The sequence below is a fragment of the Eriocheir sinensis genome, chromosome 54 (assembly GCF_024679095.1).
Source record: "Eriocheir sinensis breed Jianghai 21 chromosome 54, ASM2467909v1, whole genome shotgun sequence".
NCBI classification, from domain to species: domain Eukaryota; kingdom Metazoa; phylum Arthropoda; class Malacostraca; order Decapoda; family Varunidae; genus Eriocheir; species Eriocheir sinensis.
Genome location: NC_066562.1, coordinates 11,688,614 through 11,701,833, shown reverse-complemented (window position 1 = coordinate 11,701,833; position 13,220 = coordinate 11,688,614). Strand labels below are relative to the sequence as shown.

Here is a 13,220-nt window from a genome sequence, read left to right as displayed (position 1 = left end):
GAAGAAGAAAAGGAGAAGAAGAGGAAGAATGAAGAGGAGAAGAAGTAGAGGAGGAGGAGAAAATGAAGAATAGGGGAGAAGAAGAAAAGGAAGAAGAAGAAAGAGGAGGAGAAGAAGAGAAGGAAGAAGAAAGAGGAGAAAAAGAGGAAGAAGAAAGAGGAGAAAAAGAGGAAGAAGAAAGAGGAGAAGAATGAAGAGGAGAACGGGAAGAAAAGGAAGAAGAATAAAGAGGAGGAGAAGAAGAAGAAGAAGAAAAGGAAAAAGAAAAGGGAGAAGAAGAATAAAGAGGAGAAGAAGAAGAAGAAGAGAAGGAAGAATAAGGAGAAGAAGAATAAAGAGGAGAAGGAGAATAATTTTGTGTGTATTTCATTCTTAAAAATATGAATCAACTTTATTTATTCACTTATTTTATATATTTTCACAACAAATATTTCTTTTTAATTTTTATTTACTTATTTTTTATGTACACCTGAATCTTCTTACCTGAGCTGATGAAGTCGTTAGCACCACCACCACCACCACCACCACCAACACCACCTCGTCCATCTTGCAGCGGAGTCCAGTCATCATCACCATCATCATCATCATCATCATCATCATCATCTGTAAATACACCACATATTACACACACACACACACACACACACTATACAATTGATCTCTAAGTGAATGTAAATCTTATGTATAAATTTGTATATATTCAAATGAACCAAATATAGTTTTTTATAATGAATAGTGAATAACTTTGATTCCTCCGATGGGCAGGTGTAAAAATCGTGAATGATAATAATAATAATAATAATAATAATAATAATAATAATAATAATAATAATAATTTCTAATGGGAGTAAATGAAGAAAATAAATTACTTGAAAAAAATCTATCTACTGTAAATTAAAACGAAATAACTAATACTAATAATAATCTAAATAAGAAGAACAGGTGTAAATCAATCAACAGGTAAGACAGACAGCAAATCAACAACAGGTATGAGACAGGTGTGATGATGGGGCTTACCTCTCTCGTTAGTCCAACAACTACTGCAGCTGATTAGTGTTGCATCAATCCACTACAGTTAGAGTTAGTGGTGGTGATGGGGGGGGAGTAGTGGCAGCAATAGTAGCAGTAGTAGTAGTAGTAGTAGTGGTAGTAGTAGTAGTATATACTCTATCCACATTAGCTTGTCAAAGAGGCCATACCCACCAATAAGTTTTAACCTTTACCATCGACCAGTCACAAGCAGCCTTAGTCAGGGAGGAGGCGAGGCTTGCTTGTGGGTTAGCCAGTGGTAGGGACTTACGTGCAGAAGGGGGCGGGGCTTATTCTCGTAGCTACAGTGAATAGAGTTTAGTACAGTGAAACCAGGTTGTGGGGGTTGATTTTGTGTTGGGTCCCACGGGTTCCTTACTCTATAACACCTGTCCCTTACTATCATATGCCAGCAATAGGTAACATATGAGGAAGGGTATGTGTTGGCGGGTCTTTCCTCTAACACCTGTCCCTTCCTCTCATATGCCCGCAATAGGTACGTAACATATGAGGAAGGGTATGTATTAGCGGGTCCTTACTCCCGAACACCTGTCCCTTCCTCTCGTATGCCCGCTATAGGTAATATATGAGAGGGAGAGAGATGTGTTGGTGGGCCCTTATCTCCCTAACACCTGTCCCTTCCTCTCGTATGCCAGGTATAGGTAACATACGAGAGGGAGAGATATGTGTTAGCGGGTCTTCCTCCCGAACACCTGTCCCTTCTGCTCGTATGCCAGCTTTAGGCAACATATGAGAGAGGCAGAGATATGTGTTAGCGGGTCTTTCCTCCCCAACACCTGTCCCTTCCTCTCGTATGTTATCAATACCTAACATATGAGAGGGAGAGGGAGATGTTGGGAGTAGGTGAAAAGGAAAATCCAAAACAAAACTAGACAAGGGCAGCGCGGCGCGGCGTAACGTAGCGAGGCGCGGCTTAACGGCCCGTGGCTTGGCGAGGTGAGGTGAGGCGCCCTGTGTGGCAGAGTGGAGCGGAGGCAATGAACCCACAGGACCCAACGCAAAATATGGTCTCGTCAATCTGGTTTCGTTCTATCGGTGGATGTTAGATGTTAGTATTGGGGGCGGTGGGGCGAATACAAGAGTGACATGCATTGTATAAATAGTTTAATGATATCAACACAATACATAGTTGAGTCTGTATACATACCTATCATACAATATAATAACCCTTTCGCCTGTATCGATCACTCGAGATGTATGTATGTATGTATGTAGCTTTGTCTGTCCCTAGAAGTTAAGTTATATATATAAAGTCAAATATTTTATGTATTTATGTTATTTTTTTATGTCACGAGTAAGCAAACTAGTGATGATATAATAATTACTTGCGGTCTTAAAACTGCGCGGAAAAGGAAAAAAAAAGAACAAACAATATCATTTTTTAGGGAATATTCTCTCTAGAAAGGTTGAGCGAAGTGGTGGTGGGGGGGAGGGGGAGGATGGGTGTAGGGGGGTTGACCTGTTATCACTCCATGCCCCCCCCTCCACCAGGGACCTTGACCCCACCAGCGCCCCCACACGTGAACTCTGACCTAGCTGGTGGGGGTGGGGGTGGTGGTGCGGTGGATGGGGGGTGGGGGGTGGAGTATTTTTGGGGGGGAAGATGTGTGGAAGGATGGGGAGGGACGCATTGGGGAGGTGGGGAGGAAGGGGGAAGGGAGGAAGAGAGGGACGGAAGGAGGGGAATAAAACTGTTTGGTTAGGATGGGAAAGGAAGGGGAGGACAGGAAGGGGGAGAGGGGGAGGGGGTGACAGGTGGACAGAAGCTTCATAACACCCCCTCGGAGGCGGCACTAGGTCGTGGGGTGCCCTGGGGGGGGCGGGGGGGCCAAAGTGCCACCTCGCCAGGGGGGGGAGGGGGGGGGGCATAGAAAAGTAGCACTAATACTCTAGAGTCAACAATTTTGATGTCAGTGCCTCAAACGGGGGGAGGGGAGGAGGGGGCGGGGGGGGAACAGTACACATACACCTAGAGTCATCCTAGGGGGGGCGGGGGGCGGGGCGAGGCTGGACAGGCCGGCGGCGGCGCGGCCGGTCAACAATGCGTTACGGGTAATAATACTGGCGGTGATGCAACGGCCGGCCGGGGGGGGGGGGAGGGGGGACAGGGGACGGGGGGGCGGGGGGGAGGGGGTCGTTAAGGGGCTGCCTCCCCGGGCCGGGAGGGGGCGGGGCCCCCGACTAGTGCACTATTCGATGTCTCTACCGTATGAAATTGAGCCGTTGTGGAGGACAGACAGACAGACAGACAGACAAGGACCCGCGGCTCCCGGCGCCTCGTGGCTGGCGGCGCACGCACGCACGCACGCTGCTACGGGGACACAACAAGAGAAAATCAACAACAGCTTCACTAAGACTAGAGCACGGGGGGCGGGGGGCGGGGGGGCGGAGCGTGGGGGGGGGGGTTAAGGGGGTACACACACACACACACACACACACACACACACACACACACACACACACACACACGCACACACATCTGTCTGCCTCCCGCCCCGCCCCCCTCACCCCGCCCCCCATCGTATTAATACAATAAAAACAACTCGCCAGCGTAACTACAACTATCAGTACTATCATCATCATCGTCATCATCATTACGTTCCCTTCCCAGTATAAACACTCGCACGTCGTCAGCCGCTTCTTCGCTCTACCCAGGAAGCGTTGAGGAAGTCACTATGAACGCCTTCCCTTCGTAATAACACCTGTCCTACGCTATGAACATCTTCCCTTCGTAATAAACATCTCTCCTACGTTATTAAATCCATTCCCTAAGTGTCGTCAGCCGCTTCTTCGCTCTACCCAGGAAGCGTTGAGGAAGTCACTATGAACGCCTTCCCTTCGTAATAACACCTGTCCTACGCTATGAACACCTTCCCTTCGTAATAAACATCTCTCATACTAAAACCTTCCCTACAGCGTCGACAGCTTCTTCGATCTCTCACGCCCTTCGCTCTAATCAAGGATGCGTTTAGGAGTCATTACAAACACTTCCTTACGTAATAAACACCTTTCCCATATAATTATCACTATGTAATTATTGCCTTTCCTATCTCATTAAAACCTTTCCTATGTAGTCAACAAATCTCTCTTTTTTGCAACTCCTATATAAGTGTAGTAATTAGCGCTCCTTCCTTTACGGTAAAAAAACAACAACTTCCCAACGTATAATAAACACCTTCTCTACGTAATCAATAAGTTTCGTTCGTTATAAATACCTTTGCTACGTTAAACACCTTTCCTACGTAATTAAATCCTTTTCTGCGTATTAAAATCCTTTCCTATGAGATCAAATCCTGTTCTATGAGATTTAATCCTTCCCTACGCGATCAAATCCTTCCCTATGTGATCAAATCCTTTCATAGGTGTTCTAATCCTTTCGTACGTGTTCAAATCCGTGTTAAAATCCTTTCCTATGAGATCAAATCCTATTCTATGAGATCTAATCCTTCCCTATGCGATCATATCCTCTCCTATGTGATCAAATCCTTTCCTACGTAATCAAATACTTTCCTATGTAATCAAATCCTATTCTACGAGATCAAATCCTTTCTTACGATATCAAATCCTTCAATACGTGTTCAAATCCTTTCCTACGTGATCAAATCCTATTCTACGAGATCTAATCCTTTCTTACGATATCAAATCCTTCAATACGTGTTCAAATCCTTTCCTACGTGATCAAATCCTATTCTACGAGATCTAATCCTTTCTTACGAGATCAAATCCTCTTCCCCGGTAGTTACTGAGACGTCGGGGGAGTCCAGTCAGATCGGCCACGCAAAAACTGTTTACAAAAATATGAAGACCCCGACAACGACCTACAGACAGACAGACAGACAGACAGAGTATTATAAGCGTGAGGCGGCGGCGGGGGTGGGGGAGGAGGGGGTCAGGGAGGGGGGGAGGGGGGGTTGACGGGCTTAATAGTTAGTAATTACACGGAAAAATCAATGTTAGTTACGTCACGTGATCGGCTGAAGCTATTTCGTAAAAGCGGGAAATATTTCGTAAAAAGGAAAAACGAAGAAAAAAATCAAATATATATATATACGCCACATAAGTTAATTTTTTGACTCATTACTGTTATTATTATTACTATTATTATTGTTATTATTATTATTATTTAGTTTATTTCAGCTTTTTTTTTACAAGTGACTTTTTTTTTGGGATTTTCGTGGATTTTTTCGATTTTTTTTTTGTTTCGTTTTAATAATTCTTCTGCTTCTTAGGACTGAATACAACAAACGGCCAAGGAACGAACGAGAACGAACGAACGGTATTAACGAACGAGTGACTGACTGCCTGCGTGGATGAGAACCGTCGGCCAGCGAGTGACCTCCGCACTGAACGCAAAAGGGGTTATTTTCCTCTTCAATTCGAACCATTACGAGCAGCATTGAATTCCCCGGACATTAACACTTTGCTTCGATATTACTTTATTATTACCAAAAGGGGTTATTTCCCTCTTCAATTCGAACCATTACGAGCAGCATTGAATTCCCCGGACATTAACACTTTGCTTCGATATTACTTTATTATCAGCAAAAGGGGTTATTTTCTGTATCAATTCGAACCATTACGAGCAGCATTGAATTCCCCGGACATTAATACTTTGCTTCGATATTACTTCATTATTAGCAAAAGGGGTTATTTTCCTCTTCAATTCGAACCATTACGAGCAGCATTGAATTCCCTGGACATTAATACTTTGCTTCGATATTACTTTATTATTAGCAAAAGGGGTTATTTTCTGTATCAATTCGAGCCATTACGAGCAGCATTGAATTCCCTGGACATTAATACTTTGCTTCGATATTACTTTATTATTAGCAAAAGGGGTTATTTTCCTCTTCAATTCGAGCCATTACGAGCAGCATTGAATTCCCCGGACATTAATACTTTGCTTCGATATTACTTTATTATTGTTTTATTTATATTCGTTATTTCTCAAACTTTGACATATATTATAATTTTTCACTTAATATTTTTTTCATAATTATTTTACATTTATTATTTTAGACATTTATTATTTTGCAGATTAATTTCATCGCTCATCTCAATACTAATCGATTTTCCTTCATTTTTCATCTAATTCAACCATTTTTCATCTCAATTCTAAGCGATTTTCCTTCATTTTTCAACTAATTCAACCATTTTTCATCTCGATTCTAGGCGATTTTCCTTCATTTTTCATCTTAATACTAATCGATTTTCCACCATTTTTTGTGTAATTCAACAGTTTTTCATCTCAATACTAATCGATTTTCCACTTTTTTAATTTTTTTTCCTACGAATGATTCACGAGACTGACTTTTTTGGTTCGCTTCCTTCCGACATAAAATTTTGAACCAGTCACGTGAGGCGGTTCCAATCCCATCTGGGGCGGTTCCAATCCCAGCTGGGGGGGGAGGGGGGAGGTGGGGGGAGTTATGAGCGCGCGTGTGTGTACCTGTGGAGTGGACGCGTGTACGTAATAAATGCATGTGTACGTGTTTGGGTGCGTGAGGGCTGAATGACTGGCTGACTGGCTGGCTCATGTACACCACCACATACACACACTGAAAACACGTACATGGGGGGGAGTGGGGGGGGGGGGGAGGTGGTTGGATGAGGGGGTGGTAGGGAGGGAGGTGGGGGCAAGTTGGGGGTTGTCCACTTCCCCAACGCAATTATAAACATCGAAGGGGGGGAAGGGGGTGATGGGGAGGGAAGGGGAAGAGGGGAGGGGAGGGGGAGGGGGAGGAAGGGCAGGGGGGTCCTATCATCTTCACTAAATCTTACAAGTATACAAGCTTTACTTTTTATTATAATTATTTTTTGCAAAACATTCAGCACCAAAAATCTTACTTTGGAGGAGGAGGAGGAGGAAGAGGAGGGGGAGAGGAGGAGGAGGAGGAGGGGGAAGAAGAGGGGGGGGAGGAGGAGAAGGAGGAGGAGGAAGAAGAGGAAGGATGGGGTAGCTTATGCAATGGGTAATCAATTGTTGCAAAGAAGAGGAAGAGGAGGAGGAGGAGGAGGAGGGGGAGGAAGAGGAGGAGGAGGAGGAAGAAGAGGAGGAATGGGGTATCTTATGCAATAGTTATGGCGTCAATTGTTGCAAGGAAGAGGAAGAGGAAGAGGAGAAGGAGGAGGAAAGGGGTGAAGGGAGGGGATTGGCACTATTAAACAAGGCGATGGAAGAGGAGGAGGAAGAGGAAAAAGAAAAAAAAGATGCAAATATATTAAGCCTTAGGAACTCTCTCTCTCTCTCTCTCTCTCTCTCTCTCTCTCTCTCTCTCTCTCTCTCTCTCTCTCTCTCTCTCTACCGCGGCGACTCGCTCTATTTTCATTTATTTTATGCAAACTTTTCTAAAAAAAAACGTAAAATTTTGAGCAGACAGACGTGGTGGTCGAGGGGGGGCGGGGGGCGAGGGGGGAGGCAGTGGGTGTGAGAGGGAGGGGAGAATGGCCCTTCCCCAATCTGGCACGGTCTTGGCACCCCACCCTGAGTCATGAGGGGGGTGCCAGGGGGGGAGGGGGAGGAGGAGAGGGAAGGGAAGGGGTGAGGAAGACCTAGATAGTGTGTGAGGGTAGGGAGGTGGGGAGGAGGGAAGGAGGTGGGGAGGAGGGGAGGGAAGTGGGGATGAGGTAGTAGAGGGGAGATGAAGGGGAGGATGGGGAGGTGGGATTAAGGAGGTGAGGTTGATAAAACAAGGTTGGGGTGATTGGGGTGGGGAGTTCTGGGGTGAGATGGGGGTTGGAAGGGGTCAGGTAGAGATGAAATGGGGTGAGGTTGAGGGGGGTGAATGGGGTGAAGGTGAGGAAGTGAATGGGGAGGGGAGGTCAGATTAGGTATTGGGGGTGATGGGGGATGGGGTGAGGTTGGAAGGGGTGAAATGGAGTGAGGTTAGTGGTTGGAAGGGGTGAGGTTGAGGGGGGTGAATGGGGTGAAGGTAAGGAAATGAATAGGGAGGGGAGGTCAGATTAGGTATTTTGGGGTGAGATTGGAAGGTCAGGGAGGTTGAATATGGGGGAGGGAGAGGGAGAAGGGAGGAGGAGGTCAAGGGGTTGGGTTAGGGAGGGGGTAGGTTAGGGGTTTAGAGGTGAAGGGGGTTGTTAATAGTATGATAACCTCGGCTATTTATTAATCCTAGCGACTAGCAATGGTGTATTTGGCACTGGAGAGGAGAGACAACTAGGGAAGTACGTACACACTTAGACGCTGCCCGAGGGACCGTATAGCAATAGAGGGGACGAGTGGCTCACGGGAACAGAGGGAGCGCAGAGCGAACGTAAAGGGAGCGTAGAGCGAACGTAAAGGGAGCGTAGAGCGAACGTAAAGGGAGCGTAGAGCGAACACAAAGGGAGCGTAGAGCGAACGTAAAAGGGAAGCGTAGAGCGAACGGAGCGAGTCATAAGGGAACGCAAAGGGAGATTGTGGCGAACGGGTTAAACTCACATAGGAAAACAACGTAGCAATAGATCGTACAACTCACATGAGAACATATAGGGAGCGTAGAGCGAACGTAAAAGGGAAGCGTAGAGCGAACGGAGCGAGTCATAAGGGAGCGTAAAGGGAGATTGTGGCGAACGGGTTAAACTCACATAGGAAAACAAGGTATGGATAGATCATACGACTCACATGAGAACGTAAAGGGAGCGTAGAGCGAACGTAAAAGGGAAGCGTAGAGCGAACGGAGCGAGTCATAAGGGAGCGTAAAGGGAGATTGTGGCGAACGGGTTAAACTCACATAGGAAAACCAGGCATGGATAGAACGTACGACTTACACAAGAGCGTCAAGGGAGTGTAAAACAAATAGTCACACACGGAAAGGGAGCAAACAAGCGTCACACGAAAACAAAGGGAGAGTAGAACGAATTGAAACATGAACGTAAAGGGCGGATAGAACGTATAGGGAGACACAAAATACATGGAAATAAGGAACGATTGGAAGGAGAGGGACACGAAAATAGAACCACAGAAAGAAATAATAAGCAAATAAGTTAGGAAATAAGGACGAATGGGAGGAGAGGGACACGAAAATAGATCCACAGAAAGAAAATAAGTTAGAGCAAGAAATAATAAGCAAATAAGTAAGGAAATAAGGACGAATGGAAGGAGAAGGACACGAAAATAGAACCACAGAAAGAAAATAAGTTAGAGAAAGAAATAATAAGCAAATACGTTAGGAAATAAGGACGAATGGGAGGAGAAGTACACGAAAATAGATCCACAGAAAGAAAATAAGTTAGGGAAAGATTTAATAAGCAAATAAGTCACGAAGGAAGCGAATCAAGCGAGAGAAAGATAACTAAAAAGATAACATAAGCAAAGCGAGATGAGGGAATGGATACCGGGCAAATAAAAGAAAGATTTGAATTGACTGATTAAAAAGGAGAAAAAGAAGTGTGGGGAAGAGAGGAATGAAGGGAAGGAAAGAGAGGAAGAGAGAGAGGGAAGAAAATGTTGGAATGGGGAATAGGAGAGAAAATGGAGAAGAACAAGAAATGGAAGAGAAAAAAAGAATAAAAATTAGAAAGAAGGAGAAAAAGAAAGAAATGAAGGGAAGGAAAGAGAGGAAGAGAGAGAGAGAGAAAAAAATGTCAGAATGGGGAATAGGAGAGAAAATGGAGAAGAATAAGAAATGGAAGAGAAAAAAAGAATAAAAATTAGAAAGAAGGAGAAAAAGAAAGAAATGAAGGGAAGGAAAGAGAGGAAGAGAGAGAGAGAAAAAAATGTCAGAATGGGGAATAGGAAAGAAAATGGAGAAGAATAAGAAATGGAAGAGAAAAAAGAATAAAAATAAGGAAAATAGAAGGAAAAATGAAGAAGGAAAGTGGCGAAGGACGACGAGAGAGAGAGAGAGAAAGAGAGAGAGAGAGAGAGAGAAACGACAAACGCCCCCCAAAATAAAATAAAATAAAATAAATAAACAAACACAATAGCAGCAACAACAACAACAACAACAACAGCGACAATAATAATAATAATAATAATAATAATAATAATAATGATAACAATAATAACAACCAGTGCGTGTAATTAGTGAAGGAAATGGAGAAAGTTAGTTAGCATGTATAATTACCTTTTAACATTAGTATTTATGGAGAGAGAGTGAATGCCTACAAGGAGAAGCTAATCCGTGTAATGATAATAATAATAATGTTTTCTTTTTTTCATTTTTTTAGGCCTACTTATTTATTTATCATTATTACTCAGTCCACCAAAAATATAAGCCCTCGAGGGGAATGTTCACGATAACATTTGAGGGGCGGGGGCGGGGGGAGGGGGCGCGGGGGGGCTGGGGCTGGGGGGAGGGGGGAGGTGAGCCGCAGGGGACAGGTGCCAGAACCGTTTTTTTTTAATCGACTATGTAACACCTGGAGACTAATCATTAACATCATCATCATCATCATTAATCTATTTTTTTTATGTTTTACCATCCTCATTATCTTCTTCTTCTTCTTCTTGTTAATTATTTTTGTTTTTGTTTTTACTTGTTTTTTCCTAGTTTCGTTCGAGATTGATTTCCTTTCATTTTCTTTTTTTTTTCCTGGCAGTGACGACATATATCTTGCAGTGTGTGTGTGTGTGCGTGTGTGTGTGTGTGTGTGTGTGTGTGTGTGTGTGTGTGTGTGTGTGTGTGTGTGTGTGTGTATGTGTGTGTGTGTGTGTGTGTCAGGAGATTCAAAAAGCTGCGAGCATATAAAAAATAGCAGTTGTAGAAGTAGTAGTAGTAGTAGTAGTAGTAGTAGTAGTAGTAGTAGTAGTAGTAGTAGTAGTAGTAGTAGTAGTAGTAGTAGTAGTAGTAGTAGTAGTAGTAATGGCAGTAGTAGTAGTTGTGTGTATCAGTGTTATCAAGTTAATATCATAAGTACTTGTAGTAGTAGTAGTAGTAGTAGTAGTAGTAGTAGTAGTAGTAGTAGTAGTAGTAGTAGTAGTAGTAGTAGTAGTAGTAGTAGTAGTAGCGTGGGTCGAGGCACCTGTCCCCGTCTTTGGCAAGTAACAATGGCAACATTAGGAGTTCGTAAATCTCAAGTCTTTCTCTTTTTTTAAGTTTACGGTATAAAAAGTTTCTCATCCTCGCTATTATCACTCTCTCTTTAAAGCTTTCTATCTCTCTCTCTCTCTCTTTCTCTCTTTCTCTCTCTCTTTAATCATTAGTCCCACTCTCTTTAATTGTCTCGTATCTCTCAGTGTTTTCACTATCTCACATTTTATATATTTTTTTCCTTTCTCGTTTTTCATATTTTTCTTTCTTTCTCTCTCTCTCTTTCTCTCTTTCTCTCTCTTTAATCATTAGTCTCACTCTCTTTAATTGTCTCGTATCTCTCAGTGTTTTCACTATCTCACATTTTATATTTTTTTCCTTTCTCGTTTTTCATATTTTTCTTTCTCTCTCTCTCTCTCTTTCTCTCTTTCCTCCACTCACACATATATAATGGGTTCCACTCCCCTCTGTACCACCACACCAAACTGCCACTTTCCACTTTGTTCCACTATGAAAAACACTCCACTTCAGCCACCTTCCACTTTCAACAAACTTTTCTTCTTCCTTTCTATCGCTTCTCTGCTTTGATTTTTCTTTTTTTTTCTTCTCCATGTGACAATTTTTCCTTTCATTCTCTTTTCTTGTTTTTTTCTTATTTTTTTCCCAGAAGTGACAATTTTTCTTCCTTTCAATCTTTTCTTCTTCGTTTTTTTCTTATTTTTTTCTCCCATTCTCTCATTTTTCTTCTTTCCATTTTCTTCTCTTTCCTTTCTTTCTCATTCTCTCCACTCTTTCTTCTTTCCGTCCACCCAAGATTTCATTCACAAAACATACACTTTCATTTTACTTAACACTTGTATTGCTGGGTTGGGTTTCACTTCACACACACTTAAAACCCACCAAAATCTTCCATTTATAAACCCGCTCAAAGAACACTCACTCACTGGCCCTCTTGCATTAAATAGTTGGACTTTTTAATCTTTTTACATATATCCTCTAATGGTTGGTGCCTTTGAATTATTTTTTTTATAATTTTACTTCATCATGGGAGAAATCACACACACACACACACACACACACACACACACACACACACACACACACACATACACACACACACTCCGCTCCGTAGCTCAGTGGTTTAAAGCTCTGCGCTGACAGGCGGAGGTTCGAGCCCCATTCAGGCCGGGATATTTTCCACTGACAGGGAACGCACGCACACACAAAGATTAACAACATATAATCAGATAATTCTCTCTCTCTCTCTCTCTCTCTCTCTCTCTCTCTCTCTCTGACCCTAATGTAATCTATCCTCAATCTTAACATTTCCTAATACAGTGGCATTGATGGTAGTAGCAGTAGTAGTAGTAGTAGTAGTAGTAGTAGTAGTAGTAGTAGTAGTAGTAGTAGAAGTAGTGGTGGTGGTGGTGGTGGTACTGACAACCTCAATATCTCTCTCTAAAACTCCCTTTCTCACATTTTCTCTCTCTCTCACTATCTCACTTTCTCTCTCTCTCTCCCTCTCTTCACTTTACTAATAAGACTTAACAGCTAATAATATTGACAACACAAATAAAACCTAGATGCTAATGTTACCTGTATTGCAACATGTTATTTTATTTATTTATTTTTTATTCTATTTTTTTATTATTATTATTATTATTCCTCCCAACGACCGCGCTTCCAACAGGTTCCAGGTCAAAGGTCAGCTGGGATTGTCTTTCAAGGTCGTCACACAGGGGTCAGGGGGTTGAGGTTAGCGTGGGGTCTCAAGCCTCGCACGAACCTAACCTGACCTGACCTGACCTTGTTATTATTTCATCTTCTTGACCTGGTTTGACCTTTTTTGACCTTTCGTTTTCTCCGGCAAGGTGACTTTATTTCATTCCCATCTCTTTGTTATTTCTGCTTTCGTTATTTTCTTTCTTTCTAATCTCCGTTTTTCTCTCTCATTTAATTTTCTTTTCTTTCTTTTCTTAATTCGCTTTCTTTCTTTCGTTTTTTCCTTCTTTTTTTTTTTCCTCTCATTTTTTTTTCATTCTTCTTTTCTTAATTTGCTTTCTTTCTTTCTTTCTTTCATTCTATCTTTCCTTCCATTTCTCATCCATTTTCTTTTTCTTTCTTTCGTTTTACCTTTCCTTCTATTTCTTATCTATTTTCTCTCTTTCTATCTTTCTTTTTCTTTCTTTTGTTCTACCT

The 13,220-nt window shown here is 42.7% G+C and overlaps 1 protein-coding gene and 2 long non-coding RNA genes across 19 annotated transcripts in view; 1 reads left to right on the top strand and 2 right to left on the bottom strand.

Annotated features, from left to right (window-relative positions):
• Nucleotides 1-13,220, bottom strand: part of LOC126983810 (protein still life, isoform SIF type 1-like) — a 192,422-nt gene that overhangs the window by 5,498 nt on the left and 173,704 nt on the right. For 14 of the 17 annotated variants that reach the window (XM_050836935.1, XM_050836932.1, XM_050836934.1 and 11 more), the window contains one exon: nucleotides 484-603. In XM_050836935.1, the coding sequence (XP_050692892.1) occupies nucleotides 484-603 (120 nt within the window). Of the gene's footprint in view, nucleotides 1-483; nucleotides 604-10,949; nucleotides 13,219-13,220 lie in introns of those variants that run through there. The other 3 variants (XM_050836929.1, XR_007736258.1, XR_007736257.1) reach the window with 3 other exon arrangements.
• LOC126983813 (uncharacterized) lies at nucleotides 2,138-4,069 on the bottom strand. The gene is made up of 2 exons (XR_007736259.1): nucleotides 3,921-4,069; nucleotides 2,138-3,772 (listed from the first exon to the last, which is right to left on the bottom strand). It is a non-coding gene; the product is annotated as an uncharacterized LOC126983813 (long non-coding RNA).
• On the top strand, nucleotides 8,367-9,619 carry LOC126983815 (uncharacterized). The gene is made up of 2 exons (XR_007736261.1): nucleotides 8,367-8,501; nucleotides 8,648-9,619. It is a non-coding gene; the product is annotated as an uncharacterized LOC126983815 (long non-coding RNA).